We start from the raw sequence: 16,822 nt of genomic DNA, 5'->3' as shown, positions 1-16,822 counted from the left end.
GTAATAAATAGTCATTAATAACTCACAGAGATCATTGGGGTCAAAGGGTCGAGGTGGATCTGGTTCCCACTCATCTTCATCAGATTCCTCTCCATCTTCCTCCTCATCATCATCATCATCATCTTCATCATCCTCATCGTCATCGTCGTCATCATCATCCTCGTCGTCGTCATCCTTTGCTTGAGAGTCAGCGCTTGAGCTCTGCAGCGTGGCCATGTCTTCTGTACGTCCCACGCCGTCCACAGGAGGTAAGCGGCTCTCATGCACCGACAACGAGGGCTGCGCACCGGGAAAACACATCACAATCCGCACCATTTATGGCGATTTACGGTACTCGGCAGGCAGCTTCTCTCCGCACTACATCCCACATTCTTGCACATCTTTTTTTTTAAATCAGATATTTTTTATTAAGAAACTAAATTTGTTTTTATATACAAAAATAACAGTATGACAACGAGTAACGAGCCCCCCAATCCTCCCCTCCCTAGGTCTCCGTGCAGTAACACACATTGAAAGGCAGTATTATTCATCAAGAAGATTTGTAACGAGATCTGCAGAATTTTTCCGCACTATCAATTCGGAATTACGCCAAGGAGTCAGCGACACCACATTCTTTTGACCCCCTATGACTACTACATCACCCCCGAGCTTGTCAGAAGTGGGGGGGGGGGGGGTCAGGTCTGGTTCTAAGTAACGCCTGAGGTGCCATTCCCGGCGTCTCCATCCGCGGTCCCATCGTTACGCAGTGTGTCGCGCTTCATACACACACCCCTCTTATCGAGATCACAGAGTTCATTACTCCTACAAATTCTTCTACTGAGGGAAGCGCATCACCCGCCCGGTGTCTGGCAATAATCCTCCTGGCCCGGTATAACCGATAATGGCAGCTCCTCTACGTATCCCAAAAGACCCGTCAAAGGTGCTTTAGAAATCTGTTGATGAAATACTATTCCAATAAGAGGATAATAAAGGGCACGTCCGCAGCAGATGTGACAGATCCGCACCAGTCTCACGGCACCAGGGACACTTCGCATCAGATCTAATACCCATTTTACACATTAGATCTGGCGTGGGATAGACCCTATGAATGGTGATCGGCTATGAGCAGCACTGACAGACCGCTTAGGTGCCAATGCTCCATTCCCAGTCTCATGTGTCATGGGACCCACATCAACCTCCCAGTGCTCCTTTTATCCCAATATCGGGTCGCCTAAAACCTTCAGTAGAAGCCATTTATACGCAAAGGGGATCAAGGTAGGAGAGGTTTCCGCTCTTACAATGTAATCTCACATCTCCGTCCTGCACATGCTTGTAGAAGAGTCTCTATACAGACTTTGAGCCGCTGTAAATACCTATAGAAGACCGCGTGAGGCAAAGAACAGTCCTCTCCTAATTGCTGGCACCATTTGAACCCATCATACGGCTGAAATACATATTTAACACCTCGCTGTACCCGGCCCTCAAAATATGAAACTCCCTGAGAAGGTTGTCCCATACGGGTGTATATCGGGTGTATCCTGAAATATTTCGGAGTGATTTCCACCTCTCCCAGACTCTATGTAAGAAATAAGCGTTGGTAATGTAGGGAATATTAAACTGATCCTACGTGTTTCCAGCGACTCCAGCACGGATCTGCCTCCTAGAACATACTGGAGGGTTTTATAACAAGCGCCTCCTCCCTGGTGTAACTCCCAGCCCTGCAGATGGTGAATTTGTGATGCCATGTACTAGGCCCAGCATGCAGAATAGCCCCCCCCCCCCCGCAATTTTTGACATGTGTATTTTCTCTAGTTTGATACGCGGAGTTCCCTTTTTCCACACAAGGTCTCGGAAGATCCCATGTACAGTCCTGAAAAGAGAAGTCAGAGGTCACCGCTGCATTGTGACTCTCACACATCTTAGGACACATTTCACATCGGGGCTTAAATAAGAAATCCACTGAAACGTGAACCCATGACAGATCAGAGTCACGTCGGAAGATCACATTGGTGGAGTCCAAAACTAAGGCACCAATAACAAAGTCAGTGAGATCTAAAGCTAACAGCGCTGCGCTCCTTTGGCCCGGCATCATTCAAGGCTGGGTCATCAGGCCGCTCCTTCCTTCTAGTGATCGGTGGGTTTAGCGCCCGGACCCCCGCTGTTACCATCATGTATTGCTTGTATTGCCATCTTGATACACATTATCTTTCGGCTGTTCATTTTGCCGTCTTACCTGTTGCACTGGTTCCAACGCCAGGGTTTGACCAGAGTCGGGCACACTGCTCAGCACAGCTAGGTTGGCAGCATTCAAGCTCTGTGACGCCGGCAGCAATACCGTAACCTGCAAGAAAGAACAGGATTGAATACCGACCGGTCGCACTGAACACATCCAGCACACACCGCGCGGCCGCCCAGCAATGAGACACGTCGTTTTCACTTGTGGTAATAAAGGCTCCTGACCTGCTGGGTGGTGGCATCCTGCTGGACATACGCAACCTGAGACTGGTCTGTAAAGAGTGCCTAGAAGAGAACACACATTCCTACTGTTAGGACATCAACGGCTTCTCTAGAAAATCTGTTTTTCCTCACATGCACTGAAGTCAATGGGAAAAAATAAACAAATTATGCAAATGTAGTTTTATTTCCTCAATTAAAAAGGTTTAGCCGCAAAAAAACACAATGTGTGAACACGACCTTAGATTCAGAATCATTCCTATCTGCCTAATAAGATTCCCAACTCAGACATATAAAGGTGTGCGGTACCTGCACCTATCTACAGAACAGGTGTCAACCGGCCTCTGCTCCCACCCCCGGGCCCCTGCTCCCCACCCCCGGGCCCCTGCTCCCCACCCCCGGGCCTCTGCTGCCCACCCCCGGGCCCCTGCTCCCCACCCCCGGGCCTCTGCTCCCCACCCCCGGCCTCACGGTCACCTCTACAGCCTGTGGCTATGCCGTAAATGTCTGATTTGGGAATAAACCTTTACTTTAAAACCTTGTTCACACGGCACTAAAAAAATAAAAAAAGACATGCAAACGTGTCAAAAAACGCTAGCGTTTTTGTAAAGCACTTTTCAAAATACAGGCGTTTTTGTCGCGTTTTTCTACGCATTTTGGTGTGTAATCAGGACTCCCATTGACTATGGGAATTAGGGGCGTTTTACGTGCCAAGAATTGCCCTGACGCTACTTTTTTATTTACACAACACATTTTTAAAACACGCGCGTGTGAAAAAAACGCTTCATATGCATTGTCAATGGGAACCTTAAATCAGGTGTTTTTTTTTCACGTTTTTCGGCAGATTTTGAGCGCCAAAAACCGCTTCAAATACACACCGTGTGAACAGGGCCTAATAAGGAAAAGAACAGAAAATAAACTTCTATATGTCCCTCTGCAAGCTGATAAAAACGAACAGAAATCCTCTCCTGATCCCCACTATTTTGGTAGTTTTTCGCTACGGGGCGAATACTTTATTGCGCATTTTTACCAGGCCGCAGTTATAAAGGAGAAGATCACGGTCAGTTTTGCTGTCAGTTTTTGTTGCATATGAATTTTCTACATTTATTCTCCATACCTGTGAGCCATCTACAGGGTGAATATACACCAGGGTGTGTTCTGAGGCGTCCACTGATGTGAATGAGGAGCCGTCCGATGTGTAAACCACCTGCTGCGGCGGCCGGTCCTGGTCATCACTGTACACAATCTGTGCCACAGCTCCCCCATCTGGAACAAAATGCACCTGCAGACAAAAATAAAATGTATGAGAATGGGAAATGCAATCGATCATGTGTGTGTGTGTGTGTGTGTAGTGTGTATGTGTGTGTATAGTGTATATGTGTGTGTGTGTATGTGTGTGTGTATATGTATGTGTAGTGAATGTGTATGTGTAGTGTGTGTGTGTAGTGTGTGTGTGTATAGTGTGTGTGTGTGTATATGTGTGTGTGTAGTGTATGTGTGTGTGTAGTGTATGTGTAGTGTATGTGTGTGTGTAGTGTATGTGTGTGTGTGTGTGTGTGTGTGTGTGTGTGTGTATATGTATGTGTAGTGTATGTATATGTGTGTGTAGTGAATGTATATGTGTGTGTGGTGTATGTGTGTGTATATGTGTGTGTAGTGTATGTATATGTGTAGTCTATGTATATGTGTAGTGTGTGTATATATGTATGTGTATGTATATGTGTGTGTAGTGAATGTATATGTGTAGTGTGTGTGTGTGTGTGTATATGTATGTGTAGTGTATGTATGTATATGTATGTGTAGTGTATGTATATGTGTGTGTAGTGAATGTATATGTGTAGTGTGTGTGTGTATATGTGTGTGTGTGTATATGTATGTGTAGTGTATGTGTAGTGTGTGTGTGTAGTGTATGTATATGTGTGTGTAGTGAATGTATATGTGTGTATATATGTATGTGTAGTGTATGTATATGTGTAGTCTATGTATATGTGTAGTGTGTGTGTGTGTGTGTATATGTATGTGTATGTATATGTGTGTGTAGTGAATGTATATGTGTAGTGTGTATGTGTGTGTGTGTGTAGTGTGTGTGTGTGTGTGTATGTGTAGTGTATGTATATGTGTGTGTAGTGAATGTATATGTGTAGTGTGTGTGTGTAGGTATAGTGTGTGTGTGTGTGTATATGTATGTGTAGTGTGTGTAGTGTATGTATATGTGTGTGTAGTGAATGTATATGTGTGTGTGGATGTATGTGTAGTGTATGTATATGTGTAGTCTATGTATATGTGTAGTGTGTGTGTGTGTGTGTATATGTATGTATATGTGTGTGTAGTGAATGTATATGTGTAGTGTGTGTATGTGTAGTGTATATGTGTGTGTAGTGTATATGTGTGTGTGTGTATATGTATGTGTAGTGTATGTATATGTGTGTGTAGTGAATGTATATGTGTAGTGTGTGTGTGTGTATAGTGTGTGTGTGTGTATAGTGTGTGTGTGTGTGTGTGTATATGTGTGTGTAGTGTATATGTGTGTGTGTGTGTGTGTGTGTGTGTATATATGTATGTGTAGTGTATGTATGTGTGTGTAGTGAATGTATGTGTGTGTGTGTGTGTGTGGTGTATGTGTGTGTATATGTATGTGTGTGTATATGTATGTGTAGTGTATGTATATGTGTAGTGTGTGTGTAGTGTATATGTGTGTGTGTGTAGTGTATGTATATGTGTGTGTAGTGAATGTATATGTGTGTGTATATGTAGTGTGTGTGTAGTGTGTGTGTATGTATGTGTGTGTAGTGAATGTATATGTGTAGTGTGTGTGTATATGTGTGTGTAGTGTATATGTGTGTGTATATGTATGGTAGTGTATGTATATGTATGTGTAGTGAATGTATATGTGTGTGTGGTGTATGTGTGTGGTGTATGTGTTTGTATATGTGTGTGTATATGTATGTGTAGTCTAAGTGTGTGTGTAGTGTGTGTGTAGTGTGTGTGTATATGTAGTGTATGTATGTGTGTAGTGTGTGTGTAGTGTGTGTGTGTAGCGTGTGTGTAGCGTGTGTGTAGCGTGTGTGTATGTGTGTAGTGTGTGTAGTGTGTGTGTAGTGTGTGTGTGTAGTATGTGTGTAGTGTATGTATATGTGTAGTGTAAGTGTGTACATATGGTATTTCAGAGGGTGCAAACATGCAGGGCGAGGAGACCGACCACAACTATGGAACAAGAAGATCCAGCTTCTAATAACCCCCCAGATACAGGGACACAACGCTCCACGTTACGTTTATTGGACCACCTGAGATGTGGAGTGCGGCAGTTCTGGATTTATCATCAGATGTTGATCGTGGTTCTATTCAAGGGGGAAGGGATTGAATATTTTATTCCCATAGAAATGTGCATGGGAATAAAAAGACAAGTGTGTCACCTGGGCAGTGCTGGCGGGATGGTCGTCTGCAGGAGGCCACACATGAGAACTTTCTTGCTTGGAATCCATTATGAACGAGAAACGCCAAGTCAGCGACTGCTCTTCAGTACGGGATCAGAGTATAACGATCTCATCTGTCCGCAGGGTCTCCACTCCACCGTATAGTCAGTCTGGGCAACATGGCTGCAAGAGAATACAACAATACAGCGGAATGACCCTACAATGATCAGATATATAACACACAAAGGGGCAGATTCATCAAAGTGACCGGCGGACAGGCCGTGCAGCACATTTATCAACGGTTTTAGACATAATCGGCAAGAAAATGGGGCGTGGTCTAGTAAAACGGGGAAATTGCTTTCAATGCGACACCATGAGCCAAAATCGGAAACTAATAATAGGTAGTACAAGGAAGAGTCCAGCTCGATGCGCCAAGTATATCACACAGCGTGCACCAGTCAAATTTGTCGCATTTTCTGACAGACGGGTCTAAGGTCACACGGTCTAAATCTTTCACAGTATTGGGGCGCTTCCTTGAGCCATCCGGTCCACATCCTACTCATGGGTAACGCACTTGGCCTCGGACTTCTTGATGGGATTCTGGGTTGTACAGATTTCCTTTTGGGGAATTTCATCTTCGGTTAATCTTCGTTACACGCGTCCCTCGTCTTCACCATGTACATCACGGCTTATCCGCTTTGTGTGTCTATCGTGTTCTTGATGTACTTCATACAGAGCATCTTCATTGTTGTTACCAGGCATTTTGCATTGCACCACATCATCATCATCATCATTTTTGGACTAGACCTTTTGTGCGCACCAGTCCTAGAATACCCTGCAAATCACACTGGTCTTTAGTGGCTCTTATACAGTCCAATGTCAGGTCGGATCCTCTACTATTTTTTATTGTGTTATTTTGCATGGTGTATTTTTGTGTATCAATAAAGATCGAGATTTTCTATTTTCAGATTATTGGTAGTCTATCGGTAAGTTCACACGGAGGTTGTGGACACGTTTTTTGACACGGAAACCGTGTCAGAAAATGCGTCAAAAAACGGCCGAAAATGCCTCCCATTGATTTCCATGGGAGACGAAGGCGTTTATTTCCTGCAAGCGGAAAACCGTCTCGTGGGAAAAAGCAGCGACATGCCCTATATTCGGGTGTTTACGTCTCTGACCGCTCATTGACATCAATGGGAGGAAGAGAAAGCATATTTCGCGGCGTCTTTGCCCACCAGCGCTCAATGGCCGCAGGCGAAAAATGCCATCAAAAAACGGCGTGCTGGCAGAGCAAAATCTGCCTGCAAAAAACTGTGTGAACAGGGCCTAAGACGCCTTGTGTTCTCTGGTTTTGTCCGCAGTATTAGTAAATCTGCCCCGATGTGTAATTAACCTGCCCTACAAATCACCTCCAGATCTCTTCACTAGTCAAACAATATTAGTGTCTTTAGAAATGCAGCATTACGGTGGCCCTAGAAGCAGACTTGTCATTCAGGAGTCTGGTAAAGCTGAGTGACGGCCCCATAGGGAGTATTGGATACAATCACAGATCCTACAGGCTTTTCCTCCCCTCTTTACAGAACTGGAATACTTGGCTCCTGCGGGAGCTTAAATGGTGCCGTATGAGCTGCCACCCAGCTTTCCCAGACACAGATATAAAAGAAATTCCTGACAAAAGGGAAAGACTCCGGGCCGGATGATTGTCATTTATTTTAGGGGTGATGAAGCTGAAAGCCTCGGTCTGACACGGCTCCTCAGAGATGTGATCGCTCACGTGACTCCTCCGTCTCCCGCATGGGTTAGATCGGATCACTGCGACGGACCGACCCGGCAGAATCTCAGAACTTCATTTCCCCAACCTCACAAAACAGCGCACCTTCCCGCCGTTCCCCAGTTTAATGAGCGGCCGCGCAGCTTCCATCTGACAAGGGCTTTAGATTATGTTGAGTGAAGACTTGTTATTTTTAGACCTCCGCGTAGAACTCGGTTCAGGATGAAATATTTGCAATCTCATTCCACGAGCGAGTCTCCCGCGCGGAGCAGAACCGCTCCATCTGCCGCGTTTAATCACTTGTTTGATGTTGATTGGTTCGGGACAGAAGTGGTCGCGCTCGCACCATTTCATGCAAAACTTGGACTGACGGCAGGCAGAGGAGCAGGGGATGCTGCAAATGCGTCAGATAAACTTGTGGGGCCATCGCAGCTGCCGAGCGGGCCGCTAGATCCTGCGTTATGTCAATCAGCGCTCCTCATAAGGCGATCACACCGATTCACTTCTTGTAACGTGTCAGAGTGGGCCATAAAGCTCTCTGGGGCCCCCCAAAATCAGGAGCCTCATAGGGCTGTACATCAGATGCCGAATATGAAGAGCTCAGTCTCCATTAGAGATTCACCGAAAAGCCATCATTAAACCTACACCGAAGGCGTTTCATAAATAGTGATTCCCCTACATAAACCGATTATCAGGATTCCCAACTGGTCCATCAGCAGAACAGACATGGGAGGGGGGGGGGGGTCGTTCTGCTACTGTCATGACCTCACGCGATTGTCTGCACTGACACATTGAAACAAGGGAGTCAGTCCGACGACAGAATGTTTATTAGGAAACTGCTTTTCATGGCATTGTCGGATACATAAGTAACGTGAGCCGGCAGCCCCGCCAGCCGGGGGACCTGTGACGCCTTGTGCTTGGGGGCTGCAGCGTCAGTGCTGGTTTTGCTGCAGTGCACACACAGGACCCTCGGGTAAGAGGACATTGCGGGATATCTCCTGGAGGCCGCAGCGTGGTCTTTGGCTCCCAGGGTAATCAACATCAGGCGAGGAAGAAAAAAATCATCAGACAAGTGTAAAAAAAAAGCCAAATCCTGCAGGAGCCCCCCACAGAAACTGCCGCCTGCACCTGAGGAGAAGGGAGTAAAACGAGTCAGCCGTCCCTGCATGATGAACGAGGCCGCAAACCACCATCCTGCAGCCCCCGATGTCCCGCTACAGGATCTCTGCGGCGTGGAGGTGAAGCAGAGTATTGATTAGATTTAGACAGGAGATCTGTTCATAAAACATCAGCTGAGAAAAACCATGAAGGGAGCAAATGATTCTCTACCCAGCTGAAGAGCCTGCTGCCTGGACAGGACACGTGGTCTTCTGATGGACTCCCTTCTTAGTCCCCCATATTATTACAGGTCCTGACCATGTAACAGGAGCGCTCCCTACAGTCGTGGCAGCAGAATGGCTAATGTCAGAGCTGTGGGCAATCCTTTGTGTGCCGCTTGTACCACAATCCATAAGATGCCACAGAAATGTGCCCATACGAAGAAACTCCCAGAACAGTCTCTGTTCATTAAACATACAATGTATTGGAAGGGGCAGCAGCCGGAGCGCCTCTCTGCAGCCCTAGGGCCTCGCGCCTCCCTCTCCATTATAAGCACAGGCAGCTCCTGGGCTGATTCATGGCCAGGGCCGGCCCGTGTGTTTAGCTTCACTAGGGGCTCCCTCATTTTTCTCCATCCGTCACGCTTGCACGCCTTCCCATAAATCCTGCTAGGAAGGACGACCATTCATTTCCTCACCATCTTACATACTAGAGAAAGGCGCAGGCCGCACACAAATGTCTGCATCTTAGCAGCGCAGAGGACACCCACATTTCCACCATCACATAGGATTCCTCCAACAGCATCAAGTACGCAGCAAACTATTTATTCTACAATACAGCCGGGTCCAGAGGTATTTGGACAGCGACATAGTTTTTAGCATTCCGTCTCTGTCTCCACTGCCCTCATATCTGTTGTGGAGTACATTCAGCTTTAATTTATGGGGTATAACAAAAATCTTGCATTAACCATTTAGGAATTGCAGCCATTTATTTGTACACAGTCCCTCCATTTTGTCAGGCTCATTAGTAATTGGACAATGACTGATAAGCGGTGCCATAGTCGGGTGTGGACTGTTCCCTCCTTATTTTATGACAAATTAGGGAGATAAAAGATCTGGAGAGTATTCTAGGTGTTAACACGTTCCAAAGACATGTCAATGCAAAAGAAGGCCGCCATCATCCTGCTAAAAAAAAAAACAACCTCAGAGAGCGCAGAAACTTCAGGAGTCGCATAAACAAGACAAAGGCGGGTGAATTGCGGCCCCATTCATTTGAATGGGCCCATGCACACGACCGTCAAGTCTGCAAGCCCCACATGTGTCGCATGTCAAAGCTTTAGGGTATGTGCACACGTAGTGACCAATAACGTCTGAAAATACAGAGCCGTTTTCAAGGGAGAACAGCCCGTTTTTCAGACGTTTTTTGAGCAACTCGCATTTTTCGCTGCGTTTTTCGCGCCGTTTTCTATGTCCGTTTTTGGAGCTGTTTTCATTGGAGTCTATGAGAAAACAGCTCCAAAAAGTCCAAAGAAGTGTCCTGCACTTCTTTTTACGAGGCGTAATTTTATGCGTCGTACGACAATTACGTAAAATTACGCGTCGTGGGAACAATACAGCGTTATACCCATAGAAAGTAATGGACAGATGTTTGACGACGTATTTGAGACGTATTTTCAGACGTAAAACGAGGCAAAAAACGCCTCGTATACGTCTGAAAATAGGTCGTGTGAACCCAGCCTTATAGACAACGTTTCCTCTTACGACACGTTGCTGTAAAACAAACACAATCGTCTTCTATGAACGACCCGGATGACTGTTCTGCTGAAAATTTTGCAGACCAGTTAATAGCAAGCAAGACTGTGAGGGTATGTGCACACACACTAATTACGTCCGTAATTGACGGACGTATTTCGGCCGCAAGTCCCGGACCGAACACAGTGCAGGGAGCCGGGCTCCTAGTATCATAGTTATGTACGATGCTAGAAGTCCCTGCCTCGCTGCAGGACAACTGTCCCGTACTGTAATCATGTTTTCAGTACAGGACAGCAGTTCCACGGAGAGGCAGCGACTCCGAGCGTCGTACATAACTATGATGCTAGGAGCCCGGCTCCCTGCACTGGGTTCGGTCCGGTACTTGCGGCCGAAATACGTCCGTCAATTACGGACGTAATTAGTGTGTGTGCACATACCCTGAAACTGATAAAGCTTTTCTGCTGGACTCTTAGGTGATGATGGAGGCCGCGCTCTCAACTCTGCAATAACCGAAGAAATATTCTGCAAAAAGACCTCGGATAATACCAGCACATTACAGTCCATTGCCACCGAATGGGGTTTTACAAGATTTGGAGCCTGAAGATGTAACTCAAGAGATGAAGGGACGGGACACTCAGGAGAGCACATTCTGGTGGTCACAGACCCCCCGCGAGAACATCGGACATGACTCAGTGACCTGCAAGATGTATTAAGGTTAACCTTTTATCCAAATAGGTTTCCCAAACACGCGTCCCATTTCCCCTGAAGACGTCAGTGTTGGTGAAACATGCCGGATGAGGGGGGTACTTCGTTTTTTTCTGTAATTGCTGCAGACCTGTGTTCACTAAATATATCTCAACGTTGCTCGCCCCCAGCGCTGATAGTGCATAAAGTACAGAAACTCCGGACGCTCAGGATAGATCACATTTCTAAGTAATACGTGAAAGACCACCTATCGCACATGTGAAGGGTAGAGCACAATGCTGTACACCACCTGGGTAAGTATATAGAAAGTGAGGAAAGGGTAAGGGGAAAAGTGTGTGGTCTTGATAATATGTAACTTTTATTAATTTTAATTAAAATGAACAAAATATATTAAAATAAAAAAATTGGGCGGAGCCAGCCGCACCCTCGCCCTGCTCGATACAGACGGAGCGCTTCAGCCGGGGTCCGAATTGTCCGTACCACAGCTGTTTACCGGACGTTTGTCCTGCATCGCTGCATCCGCTACCTAGCTGAGGCGCCGCTGTAGAACACCACAAGTCCCAGCTTAATACACACCAGCCCCAGACGGCATCCACCACATTGCTGCTCCATTCACTAGGGGGCGCCACTGTCTGGAGCTCATACACACAGAGCAGCCTGAAAACCTAAAGGCAGCAGTTCAATCACCTCAATATGGTTATAATGACAGGGATACAATTTTGCTACACTGCTTAGCTGGCCCTAGTATGTGAGTTTGGGGGTCACTCACACACACTCAATTGCACCAAAGGTATTTTAATATATTTTGTTCATTTTAATTAAGACTAATCAGTTACATATTATCAAGACCACACACTTTTCCCGTTCCTCACATTCTATAGATCCCATTTCTACGGCATATTGTCCCAACGCAAGGTCGGCGACAGCCCAGGGATAATGACCAAGAAAGTGTAGTCTAATCCAACATGCAACGTCCCGGCTTACAGTAAGCCTTATTTAAGAATTGTTTTGGGCGTTCTCCTTTGGGACTGCGTGCTGTCCCCGACCTCGCCTCGGGACTTTATGGATGTGTATGGGCCAGTCGGACCCACCAGGTGACGGGCACCAGAGAGGGATTACGAGAGGTGCTGCTTATACCTCAGGGTTAGCTGGGGACCTCGGATGCTGCTGCGGATACATGTCATTACGACACATTGAGAAACAGTTGCTGCAGGTTGCGGTGAATGGATCTCATGCAGACGCGTCAGTCGGGGTTAGAAATTGAACCCTAGCAATAAGTTGTTTCACTTTTTGGTTATTTATTAACAGACAATAGAAGTTATAATTTGGCAGAGGAAGCCATTAATACATATAAGCCCTCCGTGCAGTCCGGACTGTAAGAGCCATTCAGACCATTCCAGAATCCAGTTTGATCTCTAATGCCCCATGTAAACCACCGTAGTTGTCATCCGTAATTACGGATAATCTGCGGATTAATTTCTATTGGCCACGGACACCTTTCTATGAATTTACGGATGTGTGTCCGGGCCATAGAGATGATCCACAAAATATAGAACACGTCCTGTCCCTCTCCGCAGTTGTGCCACAGACTCACCCATAGAAGTCTATTGGCGCGTGCAAAAATTGCAGATGGCTATGGATGTGCATCCGTAACTGCGGAAACATTGCTATGCGACGGAAGGGATTCCCCAAGAAAACGGCGCCTGAGAAATCATGTTTGTAACATGTTCAGGACATAATTTGTTGCCTCCCTTTTTTTTTTGGGCGGATCCGTAAATAGTTGCACTATGGACTGTATTTGCGGACAGCGTGTGACATATTCGGATGACCACAGATTCGTATTTGCAGACAGTAAAAAATACTACGGTCATGTGCATGAGGCACTAAGAGAATATAACCCAAGACGTCCGGTGCCAGCAGCAGATCTCCGGGTCCGGCACTGGGCGGGCGCCATCACTGTGCACGTAGCTTATAGGTCGTCATGCTCCGGTATTGCCGGTGATCGGTGGCTATGGCCGCAGTTGTGCCTACAATCTTCTCCTGGTTGCTTGAGACTAAGGTCACCGAAATAGTAGTAACATATCCCGACCTGACGAGGCGAGAGCTTGTGCTGCAGGCACGTGATAACAATAATCAGCTCCGACCGCACCCCGTGTACCCCGGGCTGGATCTACAACACCCGCAGTGCAGCGTTACAGGCGCCATTGTCTCTAAACACGAGGACGGCAGAACGTGCTGCACACGAGGATTGTACAGGACCAGAAAAACATGGCGGCAAACTTCTAGAAACCGCACACCGGTCCATGGGCCCACTGAGCGAACGGAGCTGCAATACCAGACACAACCTGTGAATAGGTGTGGCACCGTTTTTTGAAGAAAGCCGCCATGTTTTTCTAAGGTTATGTGCACCAGTCGTTTTCCGGCCTATTTTGGGGCGTTTACGCCTCGAAAGACGCCTGAAAAAAAACGGAAGCAGAACGCATCCAAACATCTGCGCATTGATTTCAATGGGAAATACGACGTTCTGTTCAGACGGGGCGTTTTTTTTACGCCTCATTTTCGGAAAACGGCGCATAAAAAGAAGTGCATGTCACGTCTTGAACCGTTTTGAGGCATTTTTCATTAACTCTATAGAAACCGCTCCAAAAACGGCCGTAAAAATGCAGCGAAAATCACGAGTGGCTTAAAAACCGTCTGAAAACCAGGAGCGGTTTTCCCTTGAATACAGGTCTATATTTTCATTTTTTTAGTAAGCGTGTGAACAGAGCCCAATACTGGACACCCCTTTACTGAGCGCAGCCACGACTATTAGAACAGGCTCCTGCGGTTTGGCGCGCTCGTCTCGATCTCTGCAGATTTATTTCACCCTTCTGGAGCCGCAGTGACATCTGCGCAGTAACGACCGGGCCGACGTGTCCAACGTTCTGAGAGAAGAGTCAGTATCACGTATAATGGAGGCGGGGGGCATCCACCTGCTGAGCACCACAGCGCCCGTTTATCCGGCAGATAGTCACGTGACCGCAACGGTGCCGCCATGTTAACCGTCACCAGAACACTGCGCATGTAAAATAGAGCGTCATTTACAGATCAAAGCAACACGGCGGCCGTCGTACGACTGACCGAGCCGGATATACAGCAAGCCGTACAATCATGGGGGAGGGGTGTTATTATACACAGTGATGACATCATTTACTATGTAGTGGATCAGTGACATCGTCTGTGCTACCAAGAAGACGCGCCGCATCAGACTACAGGGTTTGTAGTCTGTAACCATGGAAACACAAGTCAGCGTAGGCAGAACACAGGAGATTTTTCATTGAGACTAATTTGCTACATTTACTCCATCAGGGACATTATATATATTAGGAGAACGGCGCAGCGTCCAACACGGAAACGCTCAACGTGACACAAACATCGGACAGACTGATAGTTATATGGACCCCTGATCGCAGGACCAGACACATGGGGCCCAATGTTATACCATCACCCCCTCCACATGGGGCCCCTTATATATTATACACATCACATGAGGACACATTTGGCCCCATATATTATATACATGACAGGACACATGGGGCCCCTTATATATACATACATCACAGGACATTATGGGGCCCCTCATACATTATACAGGACACATGGGGCCCCTTATATATACACATACATACATCACAGGACATTATGGGGCCCCTCATACAGGTGACAGGACACATGGGGCCCCTTATATACATCACAGGACATTATGGGGCCCCTCATACATTATACAGGACACATGGGGCCCCTTATGTTATATACATCACAAGACATTATGGGGCCCCTCATACATTATACAGGTGACAGGACACATGGGGCCCCTTATGTTATATACATCACAGGACATTATGGGGCCCCTCATACAGGTGACGCATGCGGATCTGTTATTACACACGGAGATCTAGCGGCCTGACATTATATTATTTGCGCCATGTTGATACCCGGGGCCCCCGATGTCCTCATAGACACGAGGGCCCCGCGGTGACATGGAGGAGCAGGACGGCTAAGCTGCAGCTGACAGAATGAAAACGGCGGGAAGTGTCTGAGAGCGGAGGCAGCGGTCAGCCCCATCCTTAGGTGGGTGGGGGGGGACACGGAGGGTAAGGGGCACCCACCGCCCCAATTGCATCTCCACCAGCCGTGTACCCGCCATGTATATCCCGCGACCATCACAGGCCAGACACTCCCGGAGCTTCTCCGCCTCATCCCTGCAGCCGTACCCTCCAAATCCCCGGATTCCCCGCAGCTCCCCCCGGCCGGTGCGGGTAAGATGCGGCGTCCCATCAGCTCTAAGGGGGCGGGGGATGGACTATACCACAACGCGCTGTGCAGTGGGGCGAACGCGGGCGAGAGGCCTACACCACACCGCTCCGGCGGCCGCTCTGCCCGCACCAGTGACACCCGTCACGACTACCAGCTATCCCCATGCCCAGGCCGAAGCGCAAACAGCCTCGGGGTACAGAGGAAGGAAGCTGTGTCGCCATTTTGGGTGGGACTATAACGACAACAACCCCGGCTCCAGCCCACAGCGGGACGAGGAGGAAACCAATATCACCTGAAACGTGCCAGACACGGTGCCCACCGGTTATAACCCCACCCAGACCTACCTCGGGGTATCTGAGAGCCCCCGGCGCCCGGGCCGCCCCGCTCCCGCCTTCTCATTTCTTAATTAAAATCAAAATTCCCAACCCGTTCTTACCTCAGAATGGTAGCTGCAGAGATGGTGGCTTTCCCTTCATTAGCATAATCTGCCTAGCAACCACTGAATAACGACTACTGATTGGTCCCCTTCCTCCGTAGGCAGAAGTAAGATTTTGTCTAATACGTCGGTTTATAAAGACTGTGAATATAACGTGAGAACGCTCCCGAGTCGTGACGGTGTTGATATTAACCGGCATAACGGGACCTTCGGGTATTTCACACTAATTATCCCTATATTTCTCGGGTCGGCCATTGTTGGTATTGAAACGGGTCACTGGCCAATCAGAGATGGCGACACTTGTGCATGTAAACTGGAACTTCAGGCGGTGCGTCCCTAGAGGACACCAGGAGAACTGCAGAATGTTCGTGGTAAAATAACAATGTATCAATGTATGAAGATAAAAGCAGAGGATGATGGGTAATCCCAGAGGTGTAACCTGAAGCTGCTGGGGCCCCGTACAAAATGTGTAATAGGGCCCCACACCTACTATGTGCCATTATAATACTGGTATCTTATGTGGCCCTCCTATAGCTGAGATGTCTGCGCACCTGTGACCCGTCTGTAATAGCCGTATAATGCACCACCATTATATTCCCCGGTGCTGTACGTGGTTAATGATCCGGCCATTATTGCCTCATTCCCCTATTACTTGCACATTCGTCAGGGCAAATTTCATCTTCTATTTTAGCATGGGAACGCGTTGTGGAGTGTGACCCGACTACTGCTCCCAATATCCGTCCATAATCCTCCGGCCCAATGGAGGTCCTAACCTACAGGGAGATAAACCTTCCTGCAACGAAATGCACATGTAGGGGTATGTTCACACGGCCTATTTTCGGCCGTTTTTCCGGCCGAAAAATCGTAAGCAGAACGCCTCCAAACATCTGCCCACTGATTTCAATGGAAAAACTGCTTT

General features: G+C 47.4%; 1 protein-coding gene across 3 annotated transcripts in view; it reads right to left on the bottom strand.

The window, feature by feature from the left end:
* The window catches only part of PRDM10 (PR/SET domain 10), a 29,317-nt gene extending 13,141 nt beyond the window's left edge, over nt 1-16,176 (bottom strand). Inside the window, exons 1-6 of one of the 3 annotated variants that reach the window (XM_075839115.1) lie at nt 15,904-16,176; nt 5,847-6,029; nt 3,551-3,715; nt 2,440-2,499; nt 2,213-2,320; nt 27-279 (exon numbers count right to left, since the gene is read on the bottom strand). In XM_075839115.1, coding sequence (XP_075695230.1) covers nt 27-279; nt 2,213-2,320; nt 2,440-2,499; nt 3,551-3,715; nt 5,847-5,915 — 655 coding nt within the window. In that variant the 5' untranslated portion in view covers nt 5,916-6,029; nt 15,904-16,176. The other 2 variants (XM_075839118.1, XM_075839117.1) reach the window with 2 other exon arrangements.
* Nucleotides 16,177-16,822: the final 646 nt, after the last annotated feature.

Source organism: Rhinoderma darwinii, chromosome 10, assembly GCF_050947455.1.
Source record: "Rhinoderma darwinii isolate aRhiDar2 chromosome 10, aRhiDar2.hap1, whole genome shotgun sequence".
NCBI lineage: Eukaryota > Metazoa > Chordata > Amphibia > Anura > Rhinodermatidae > Rhinoderma > Rhinoderma darwinii.
The sequence above is the reverse complement of the archived record's forward strand: the minus strand, read 5'-3'. Positions and strand labels throughout refer to the sequence as shown.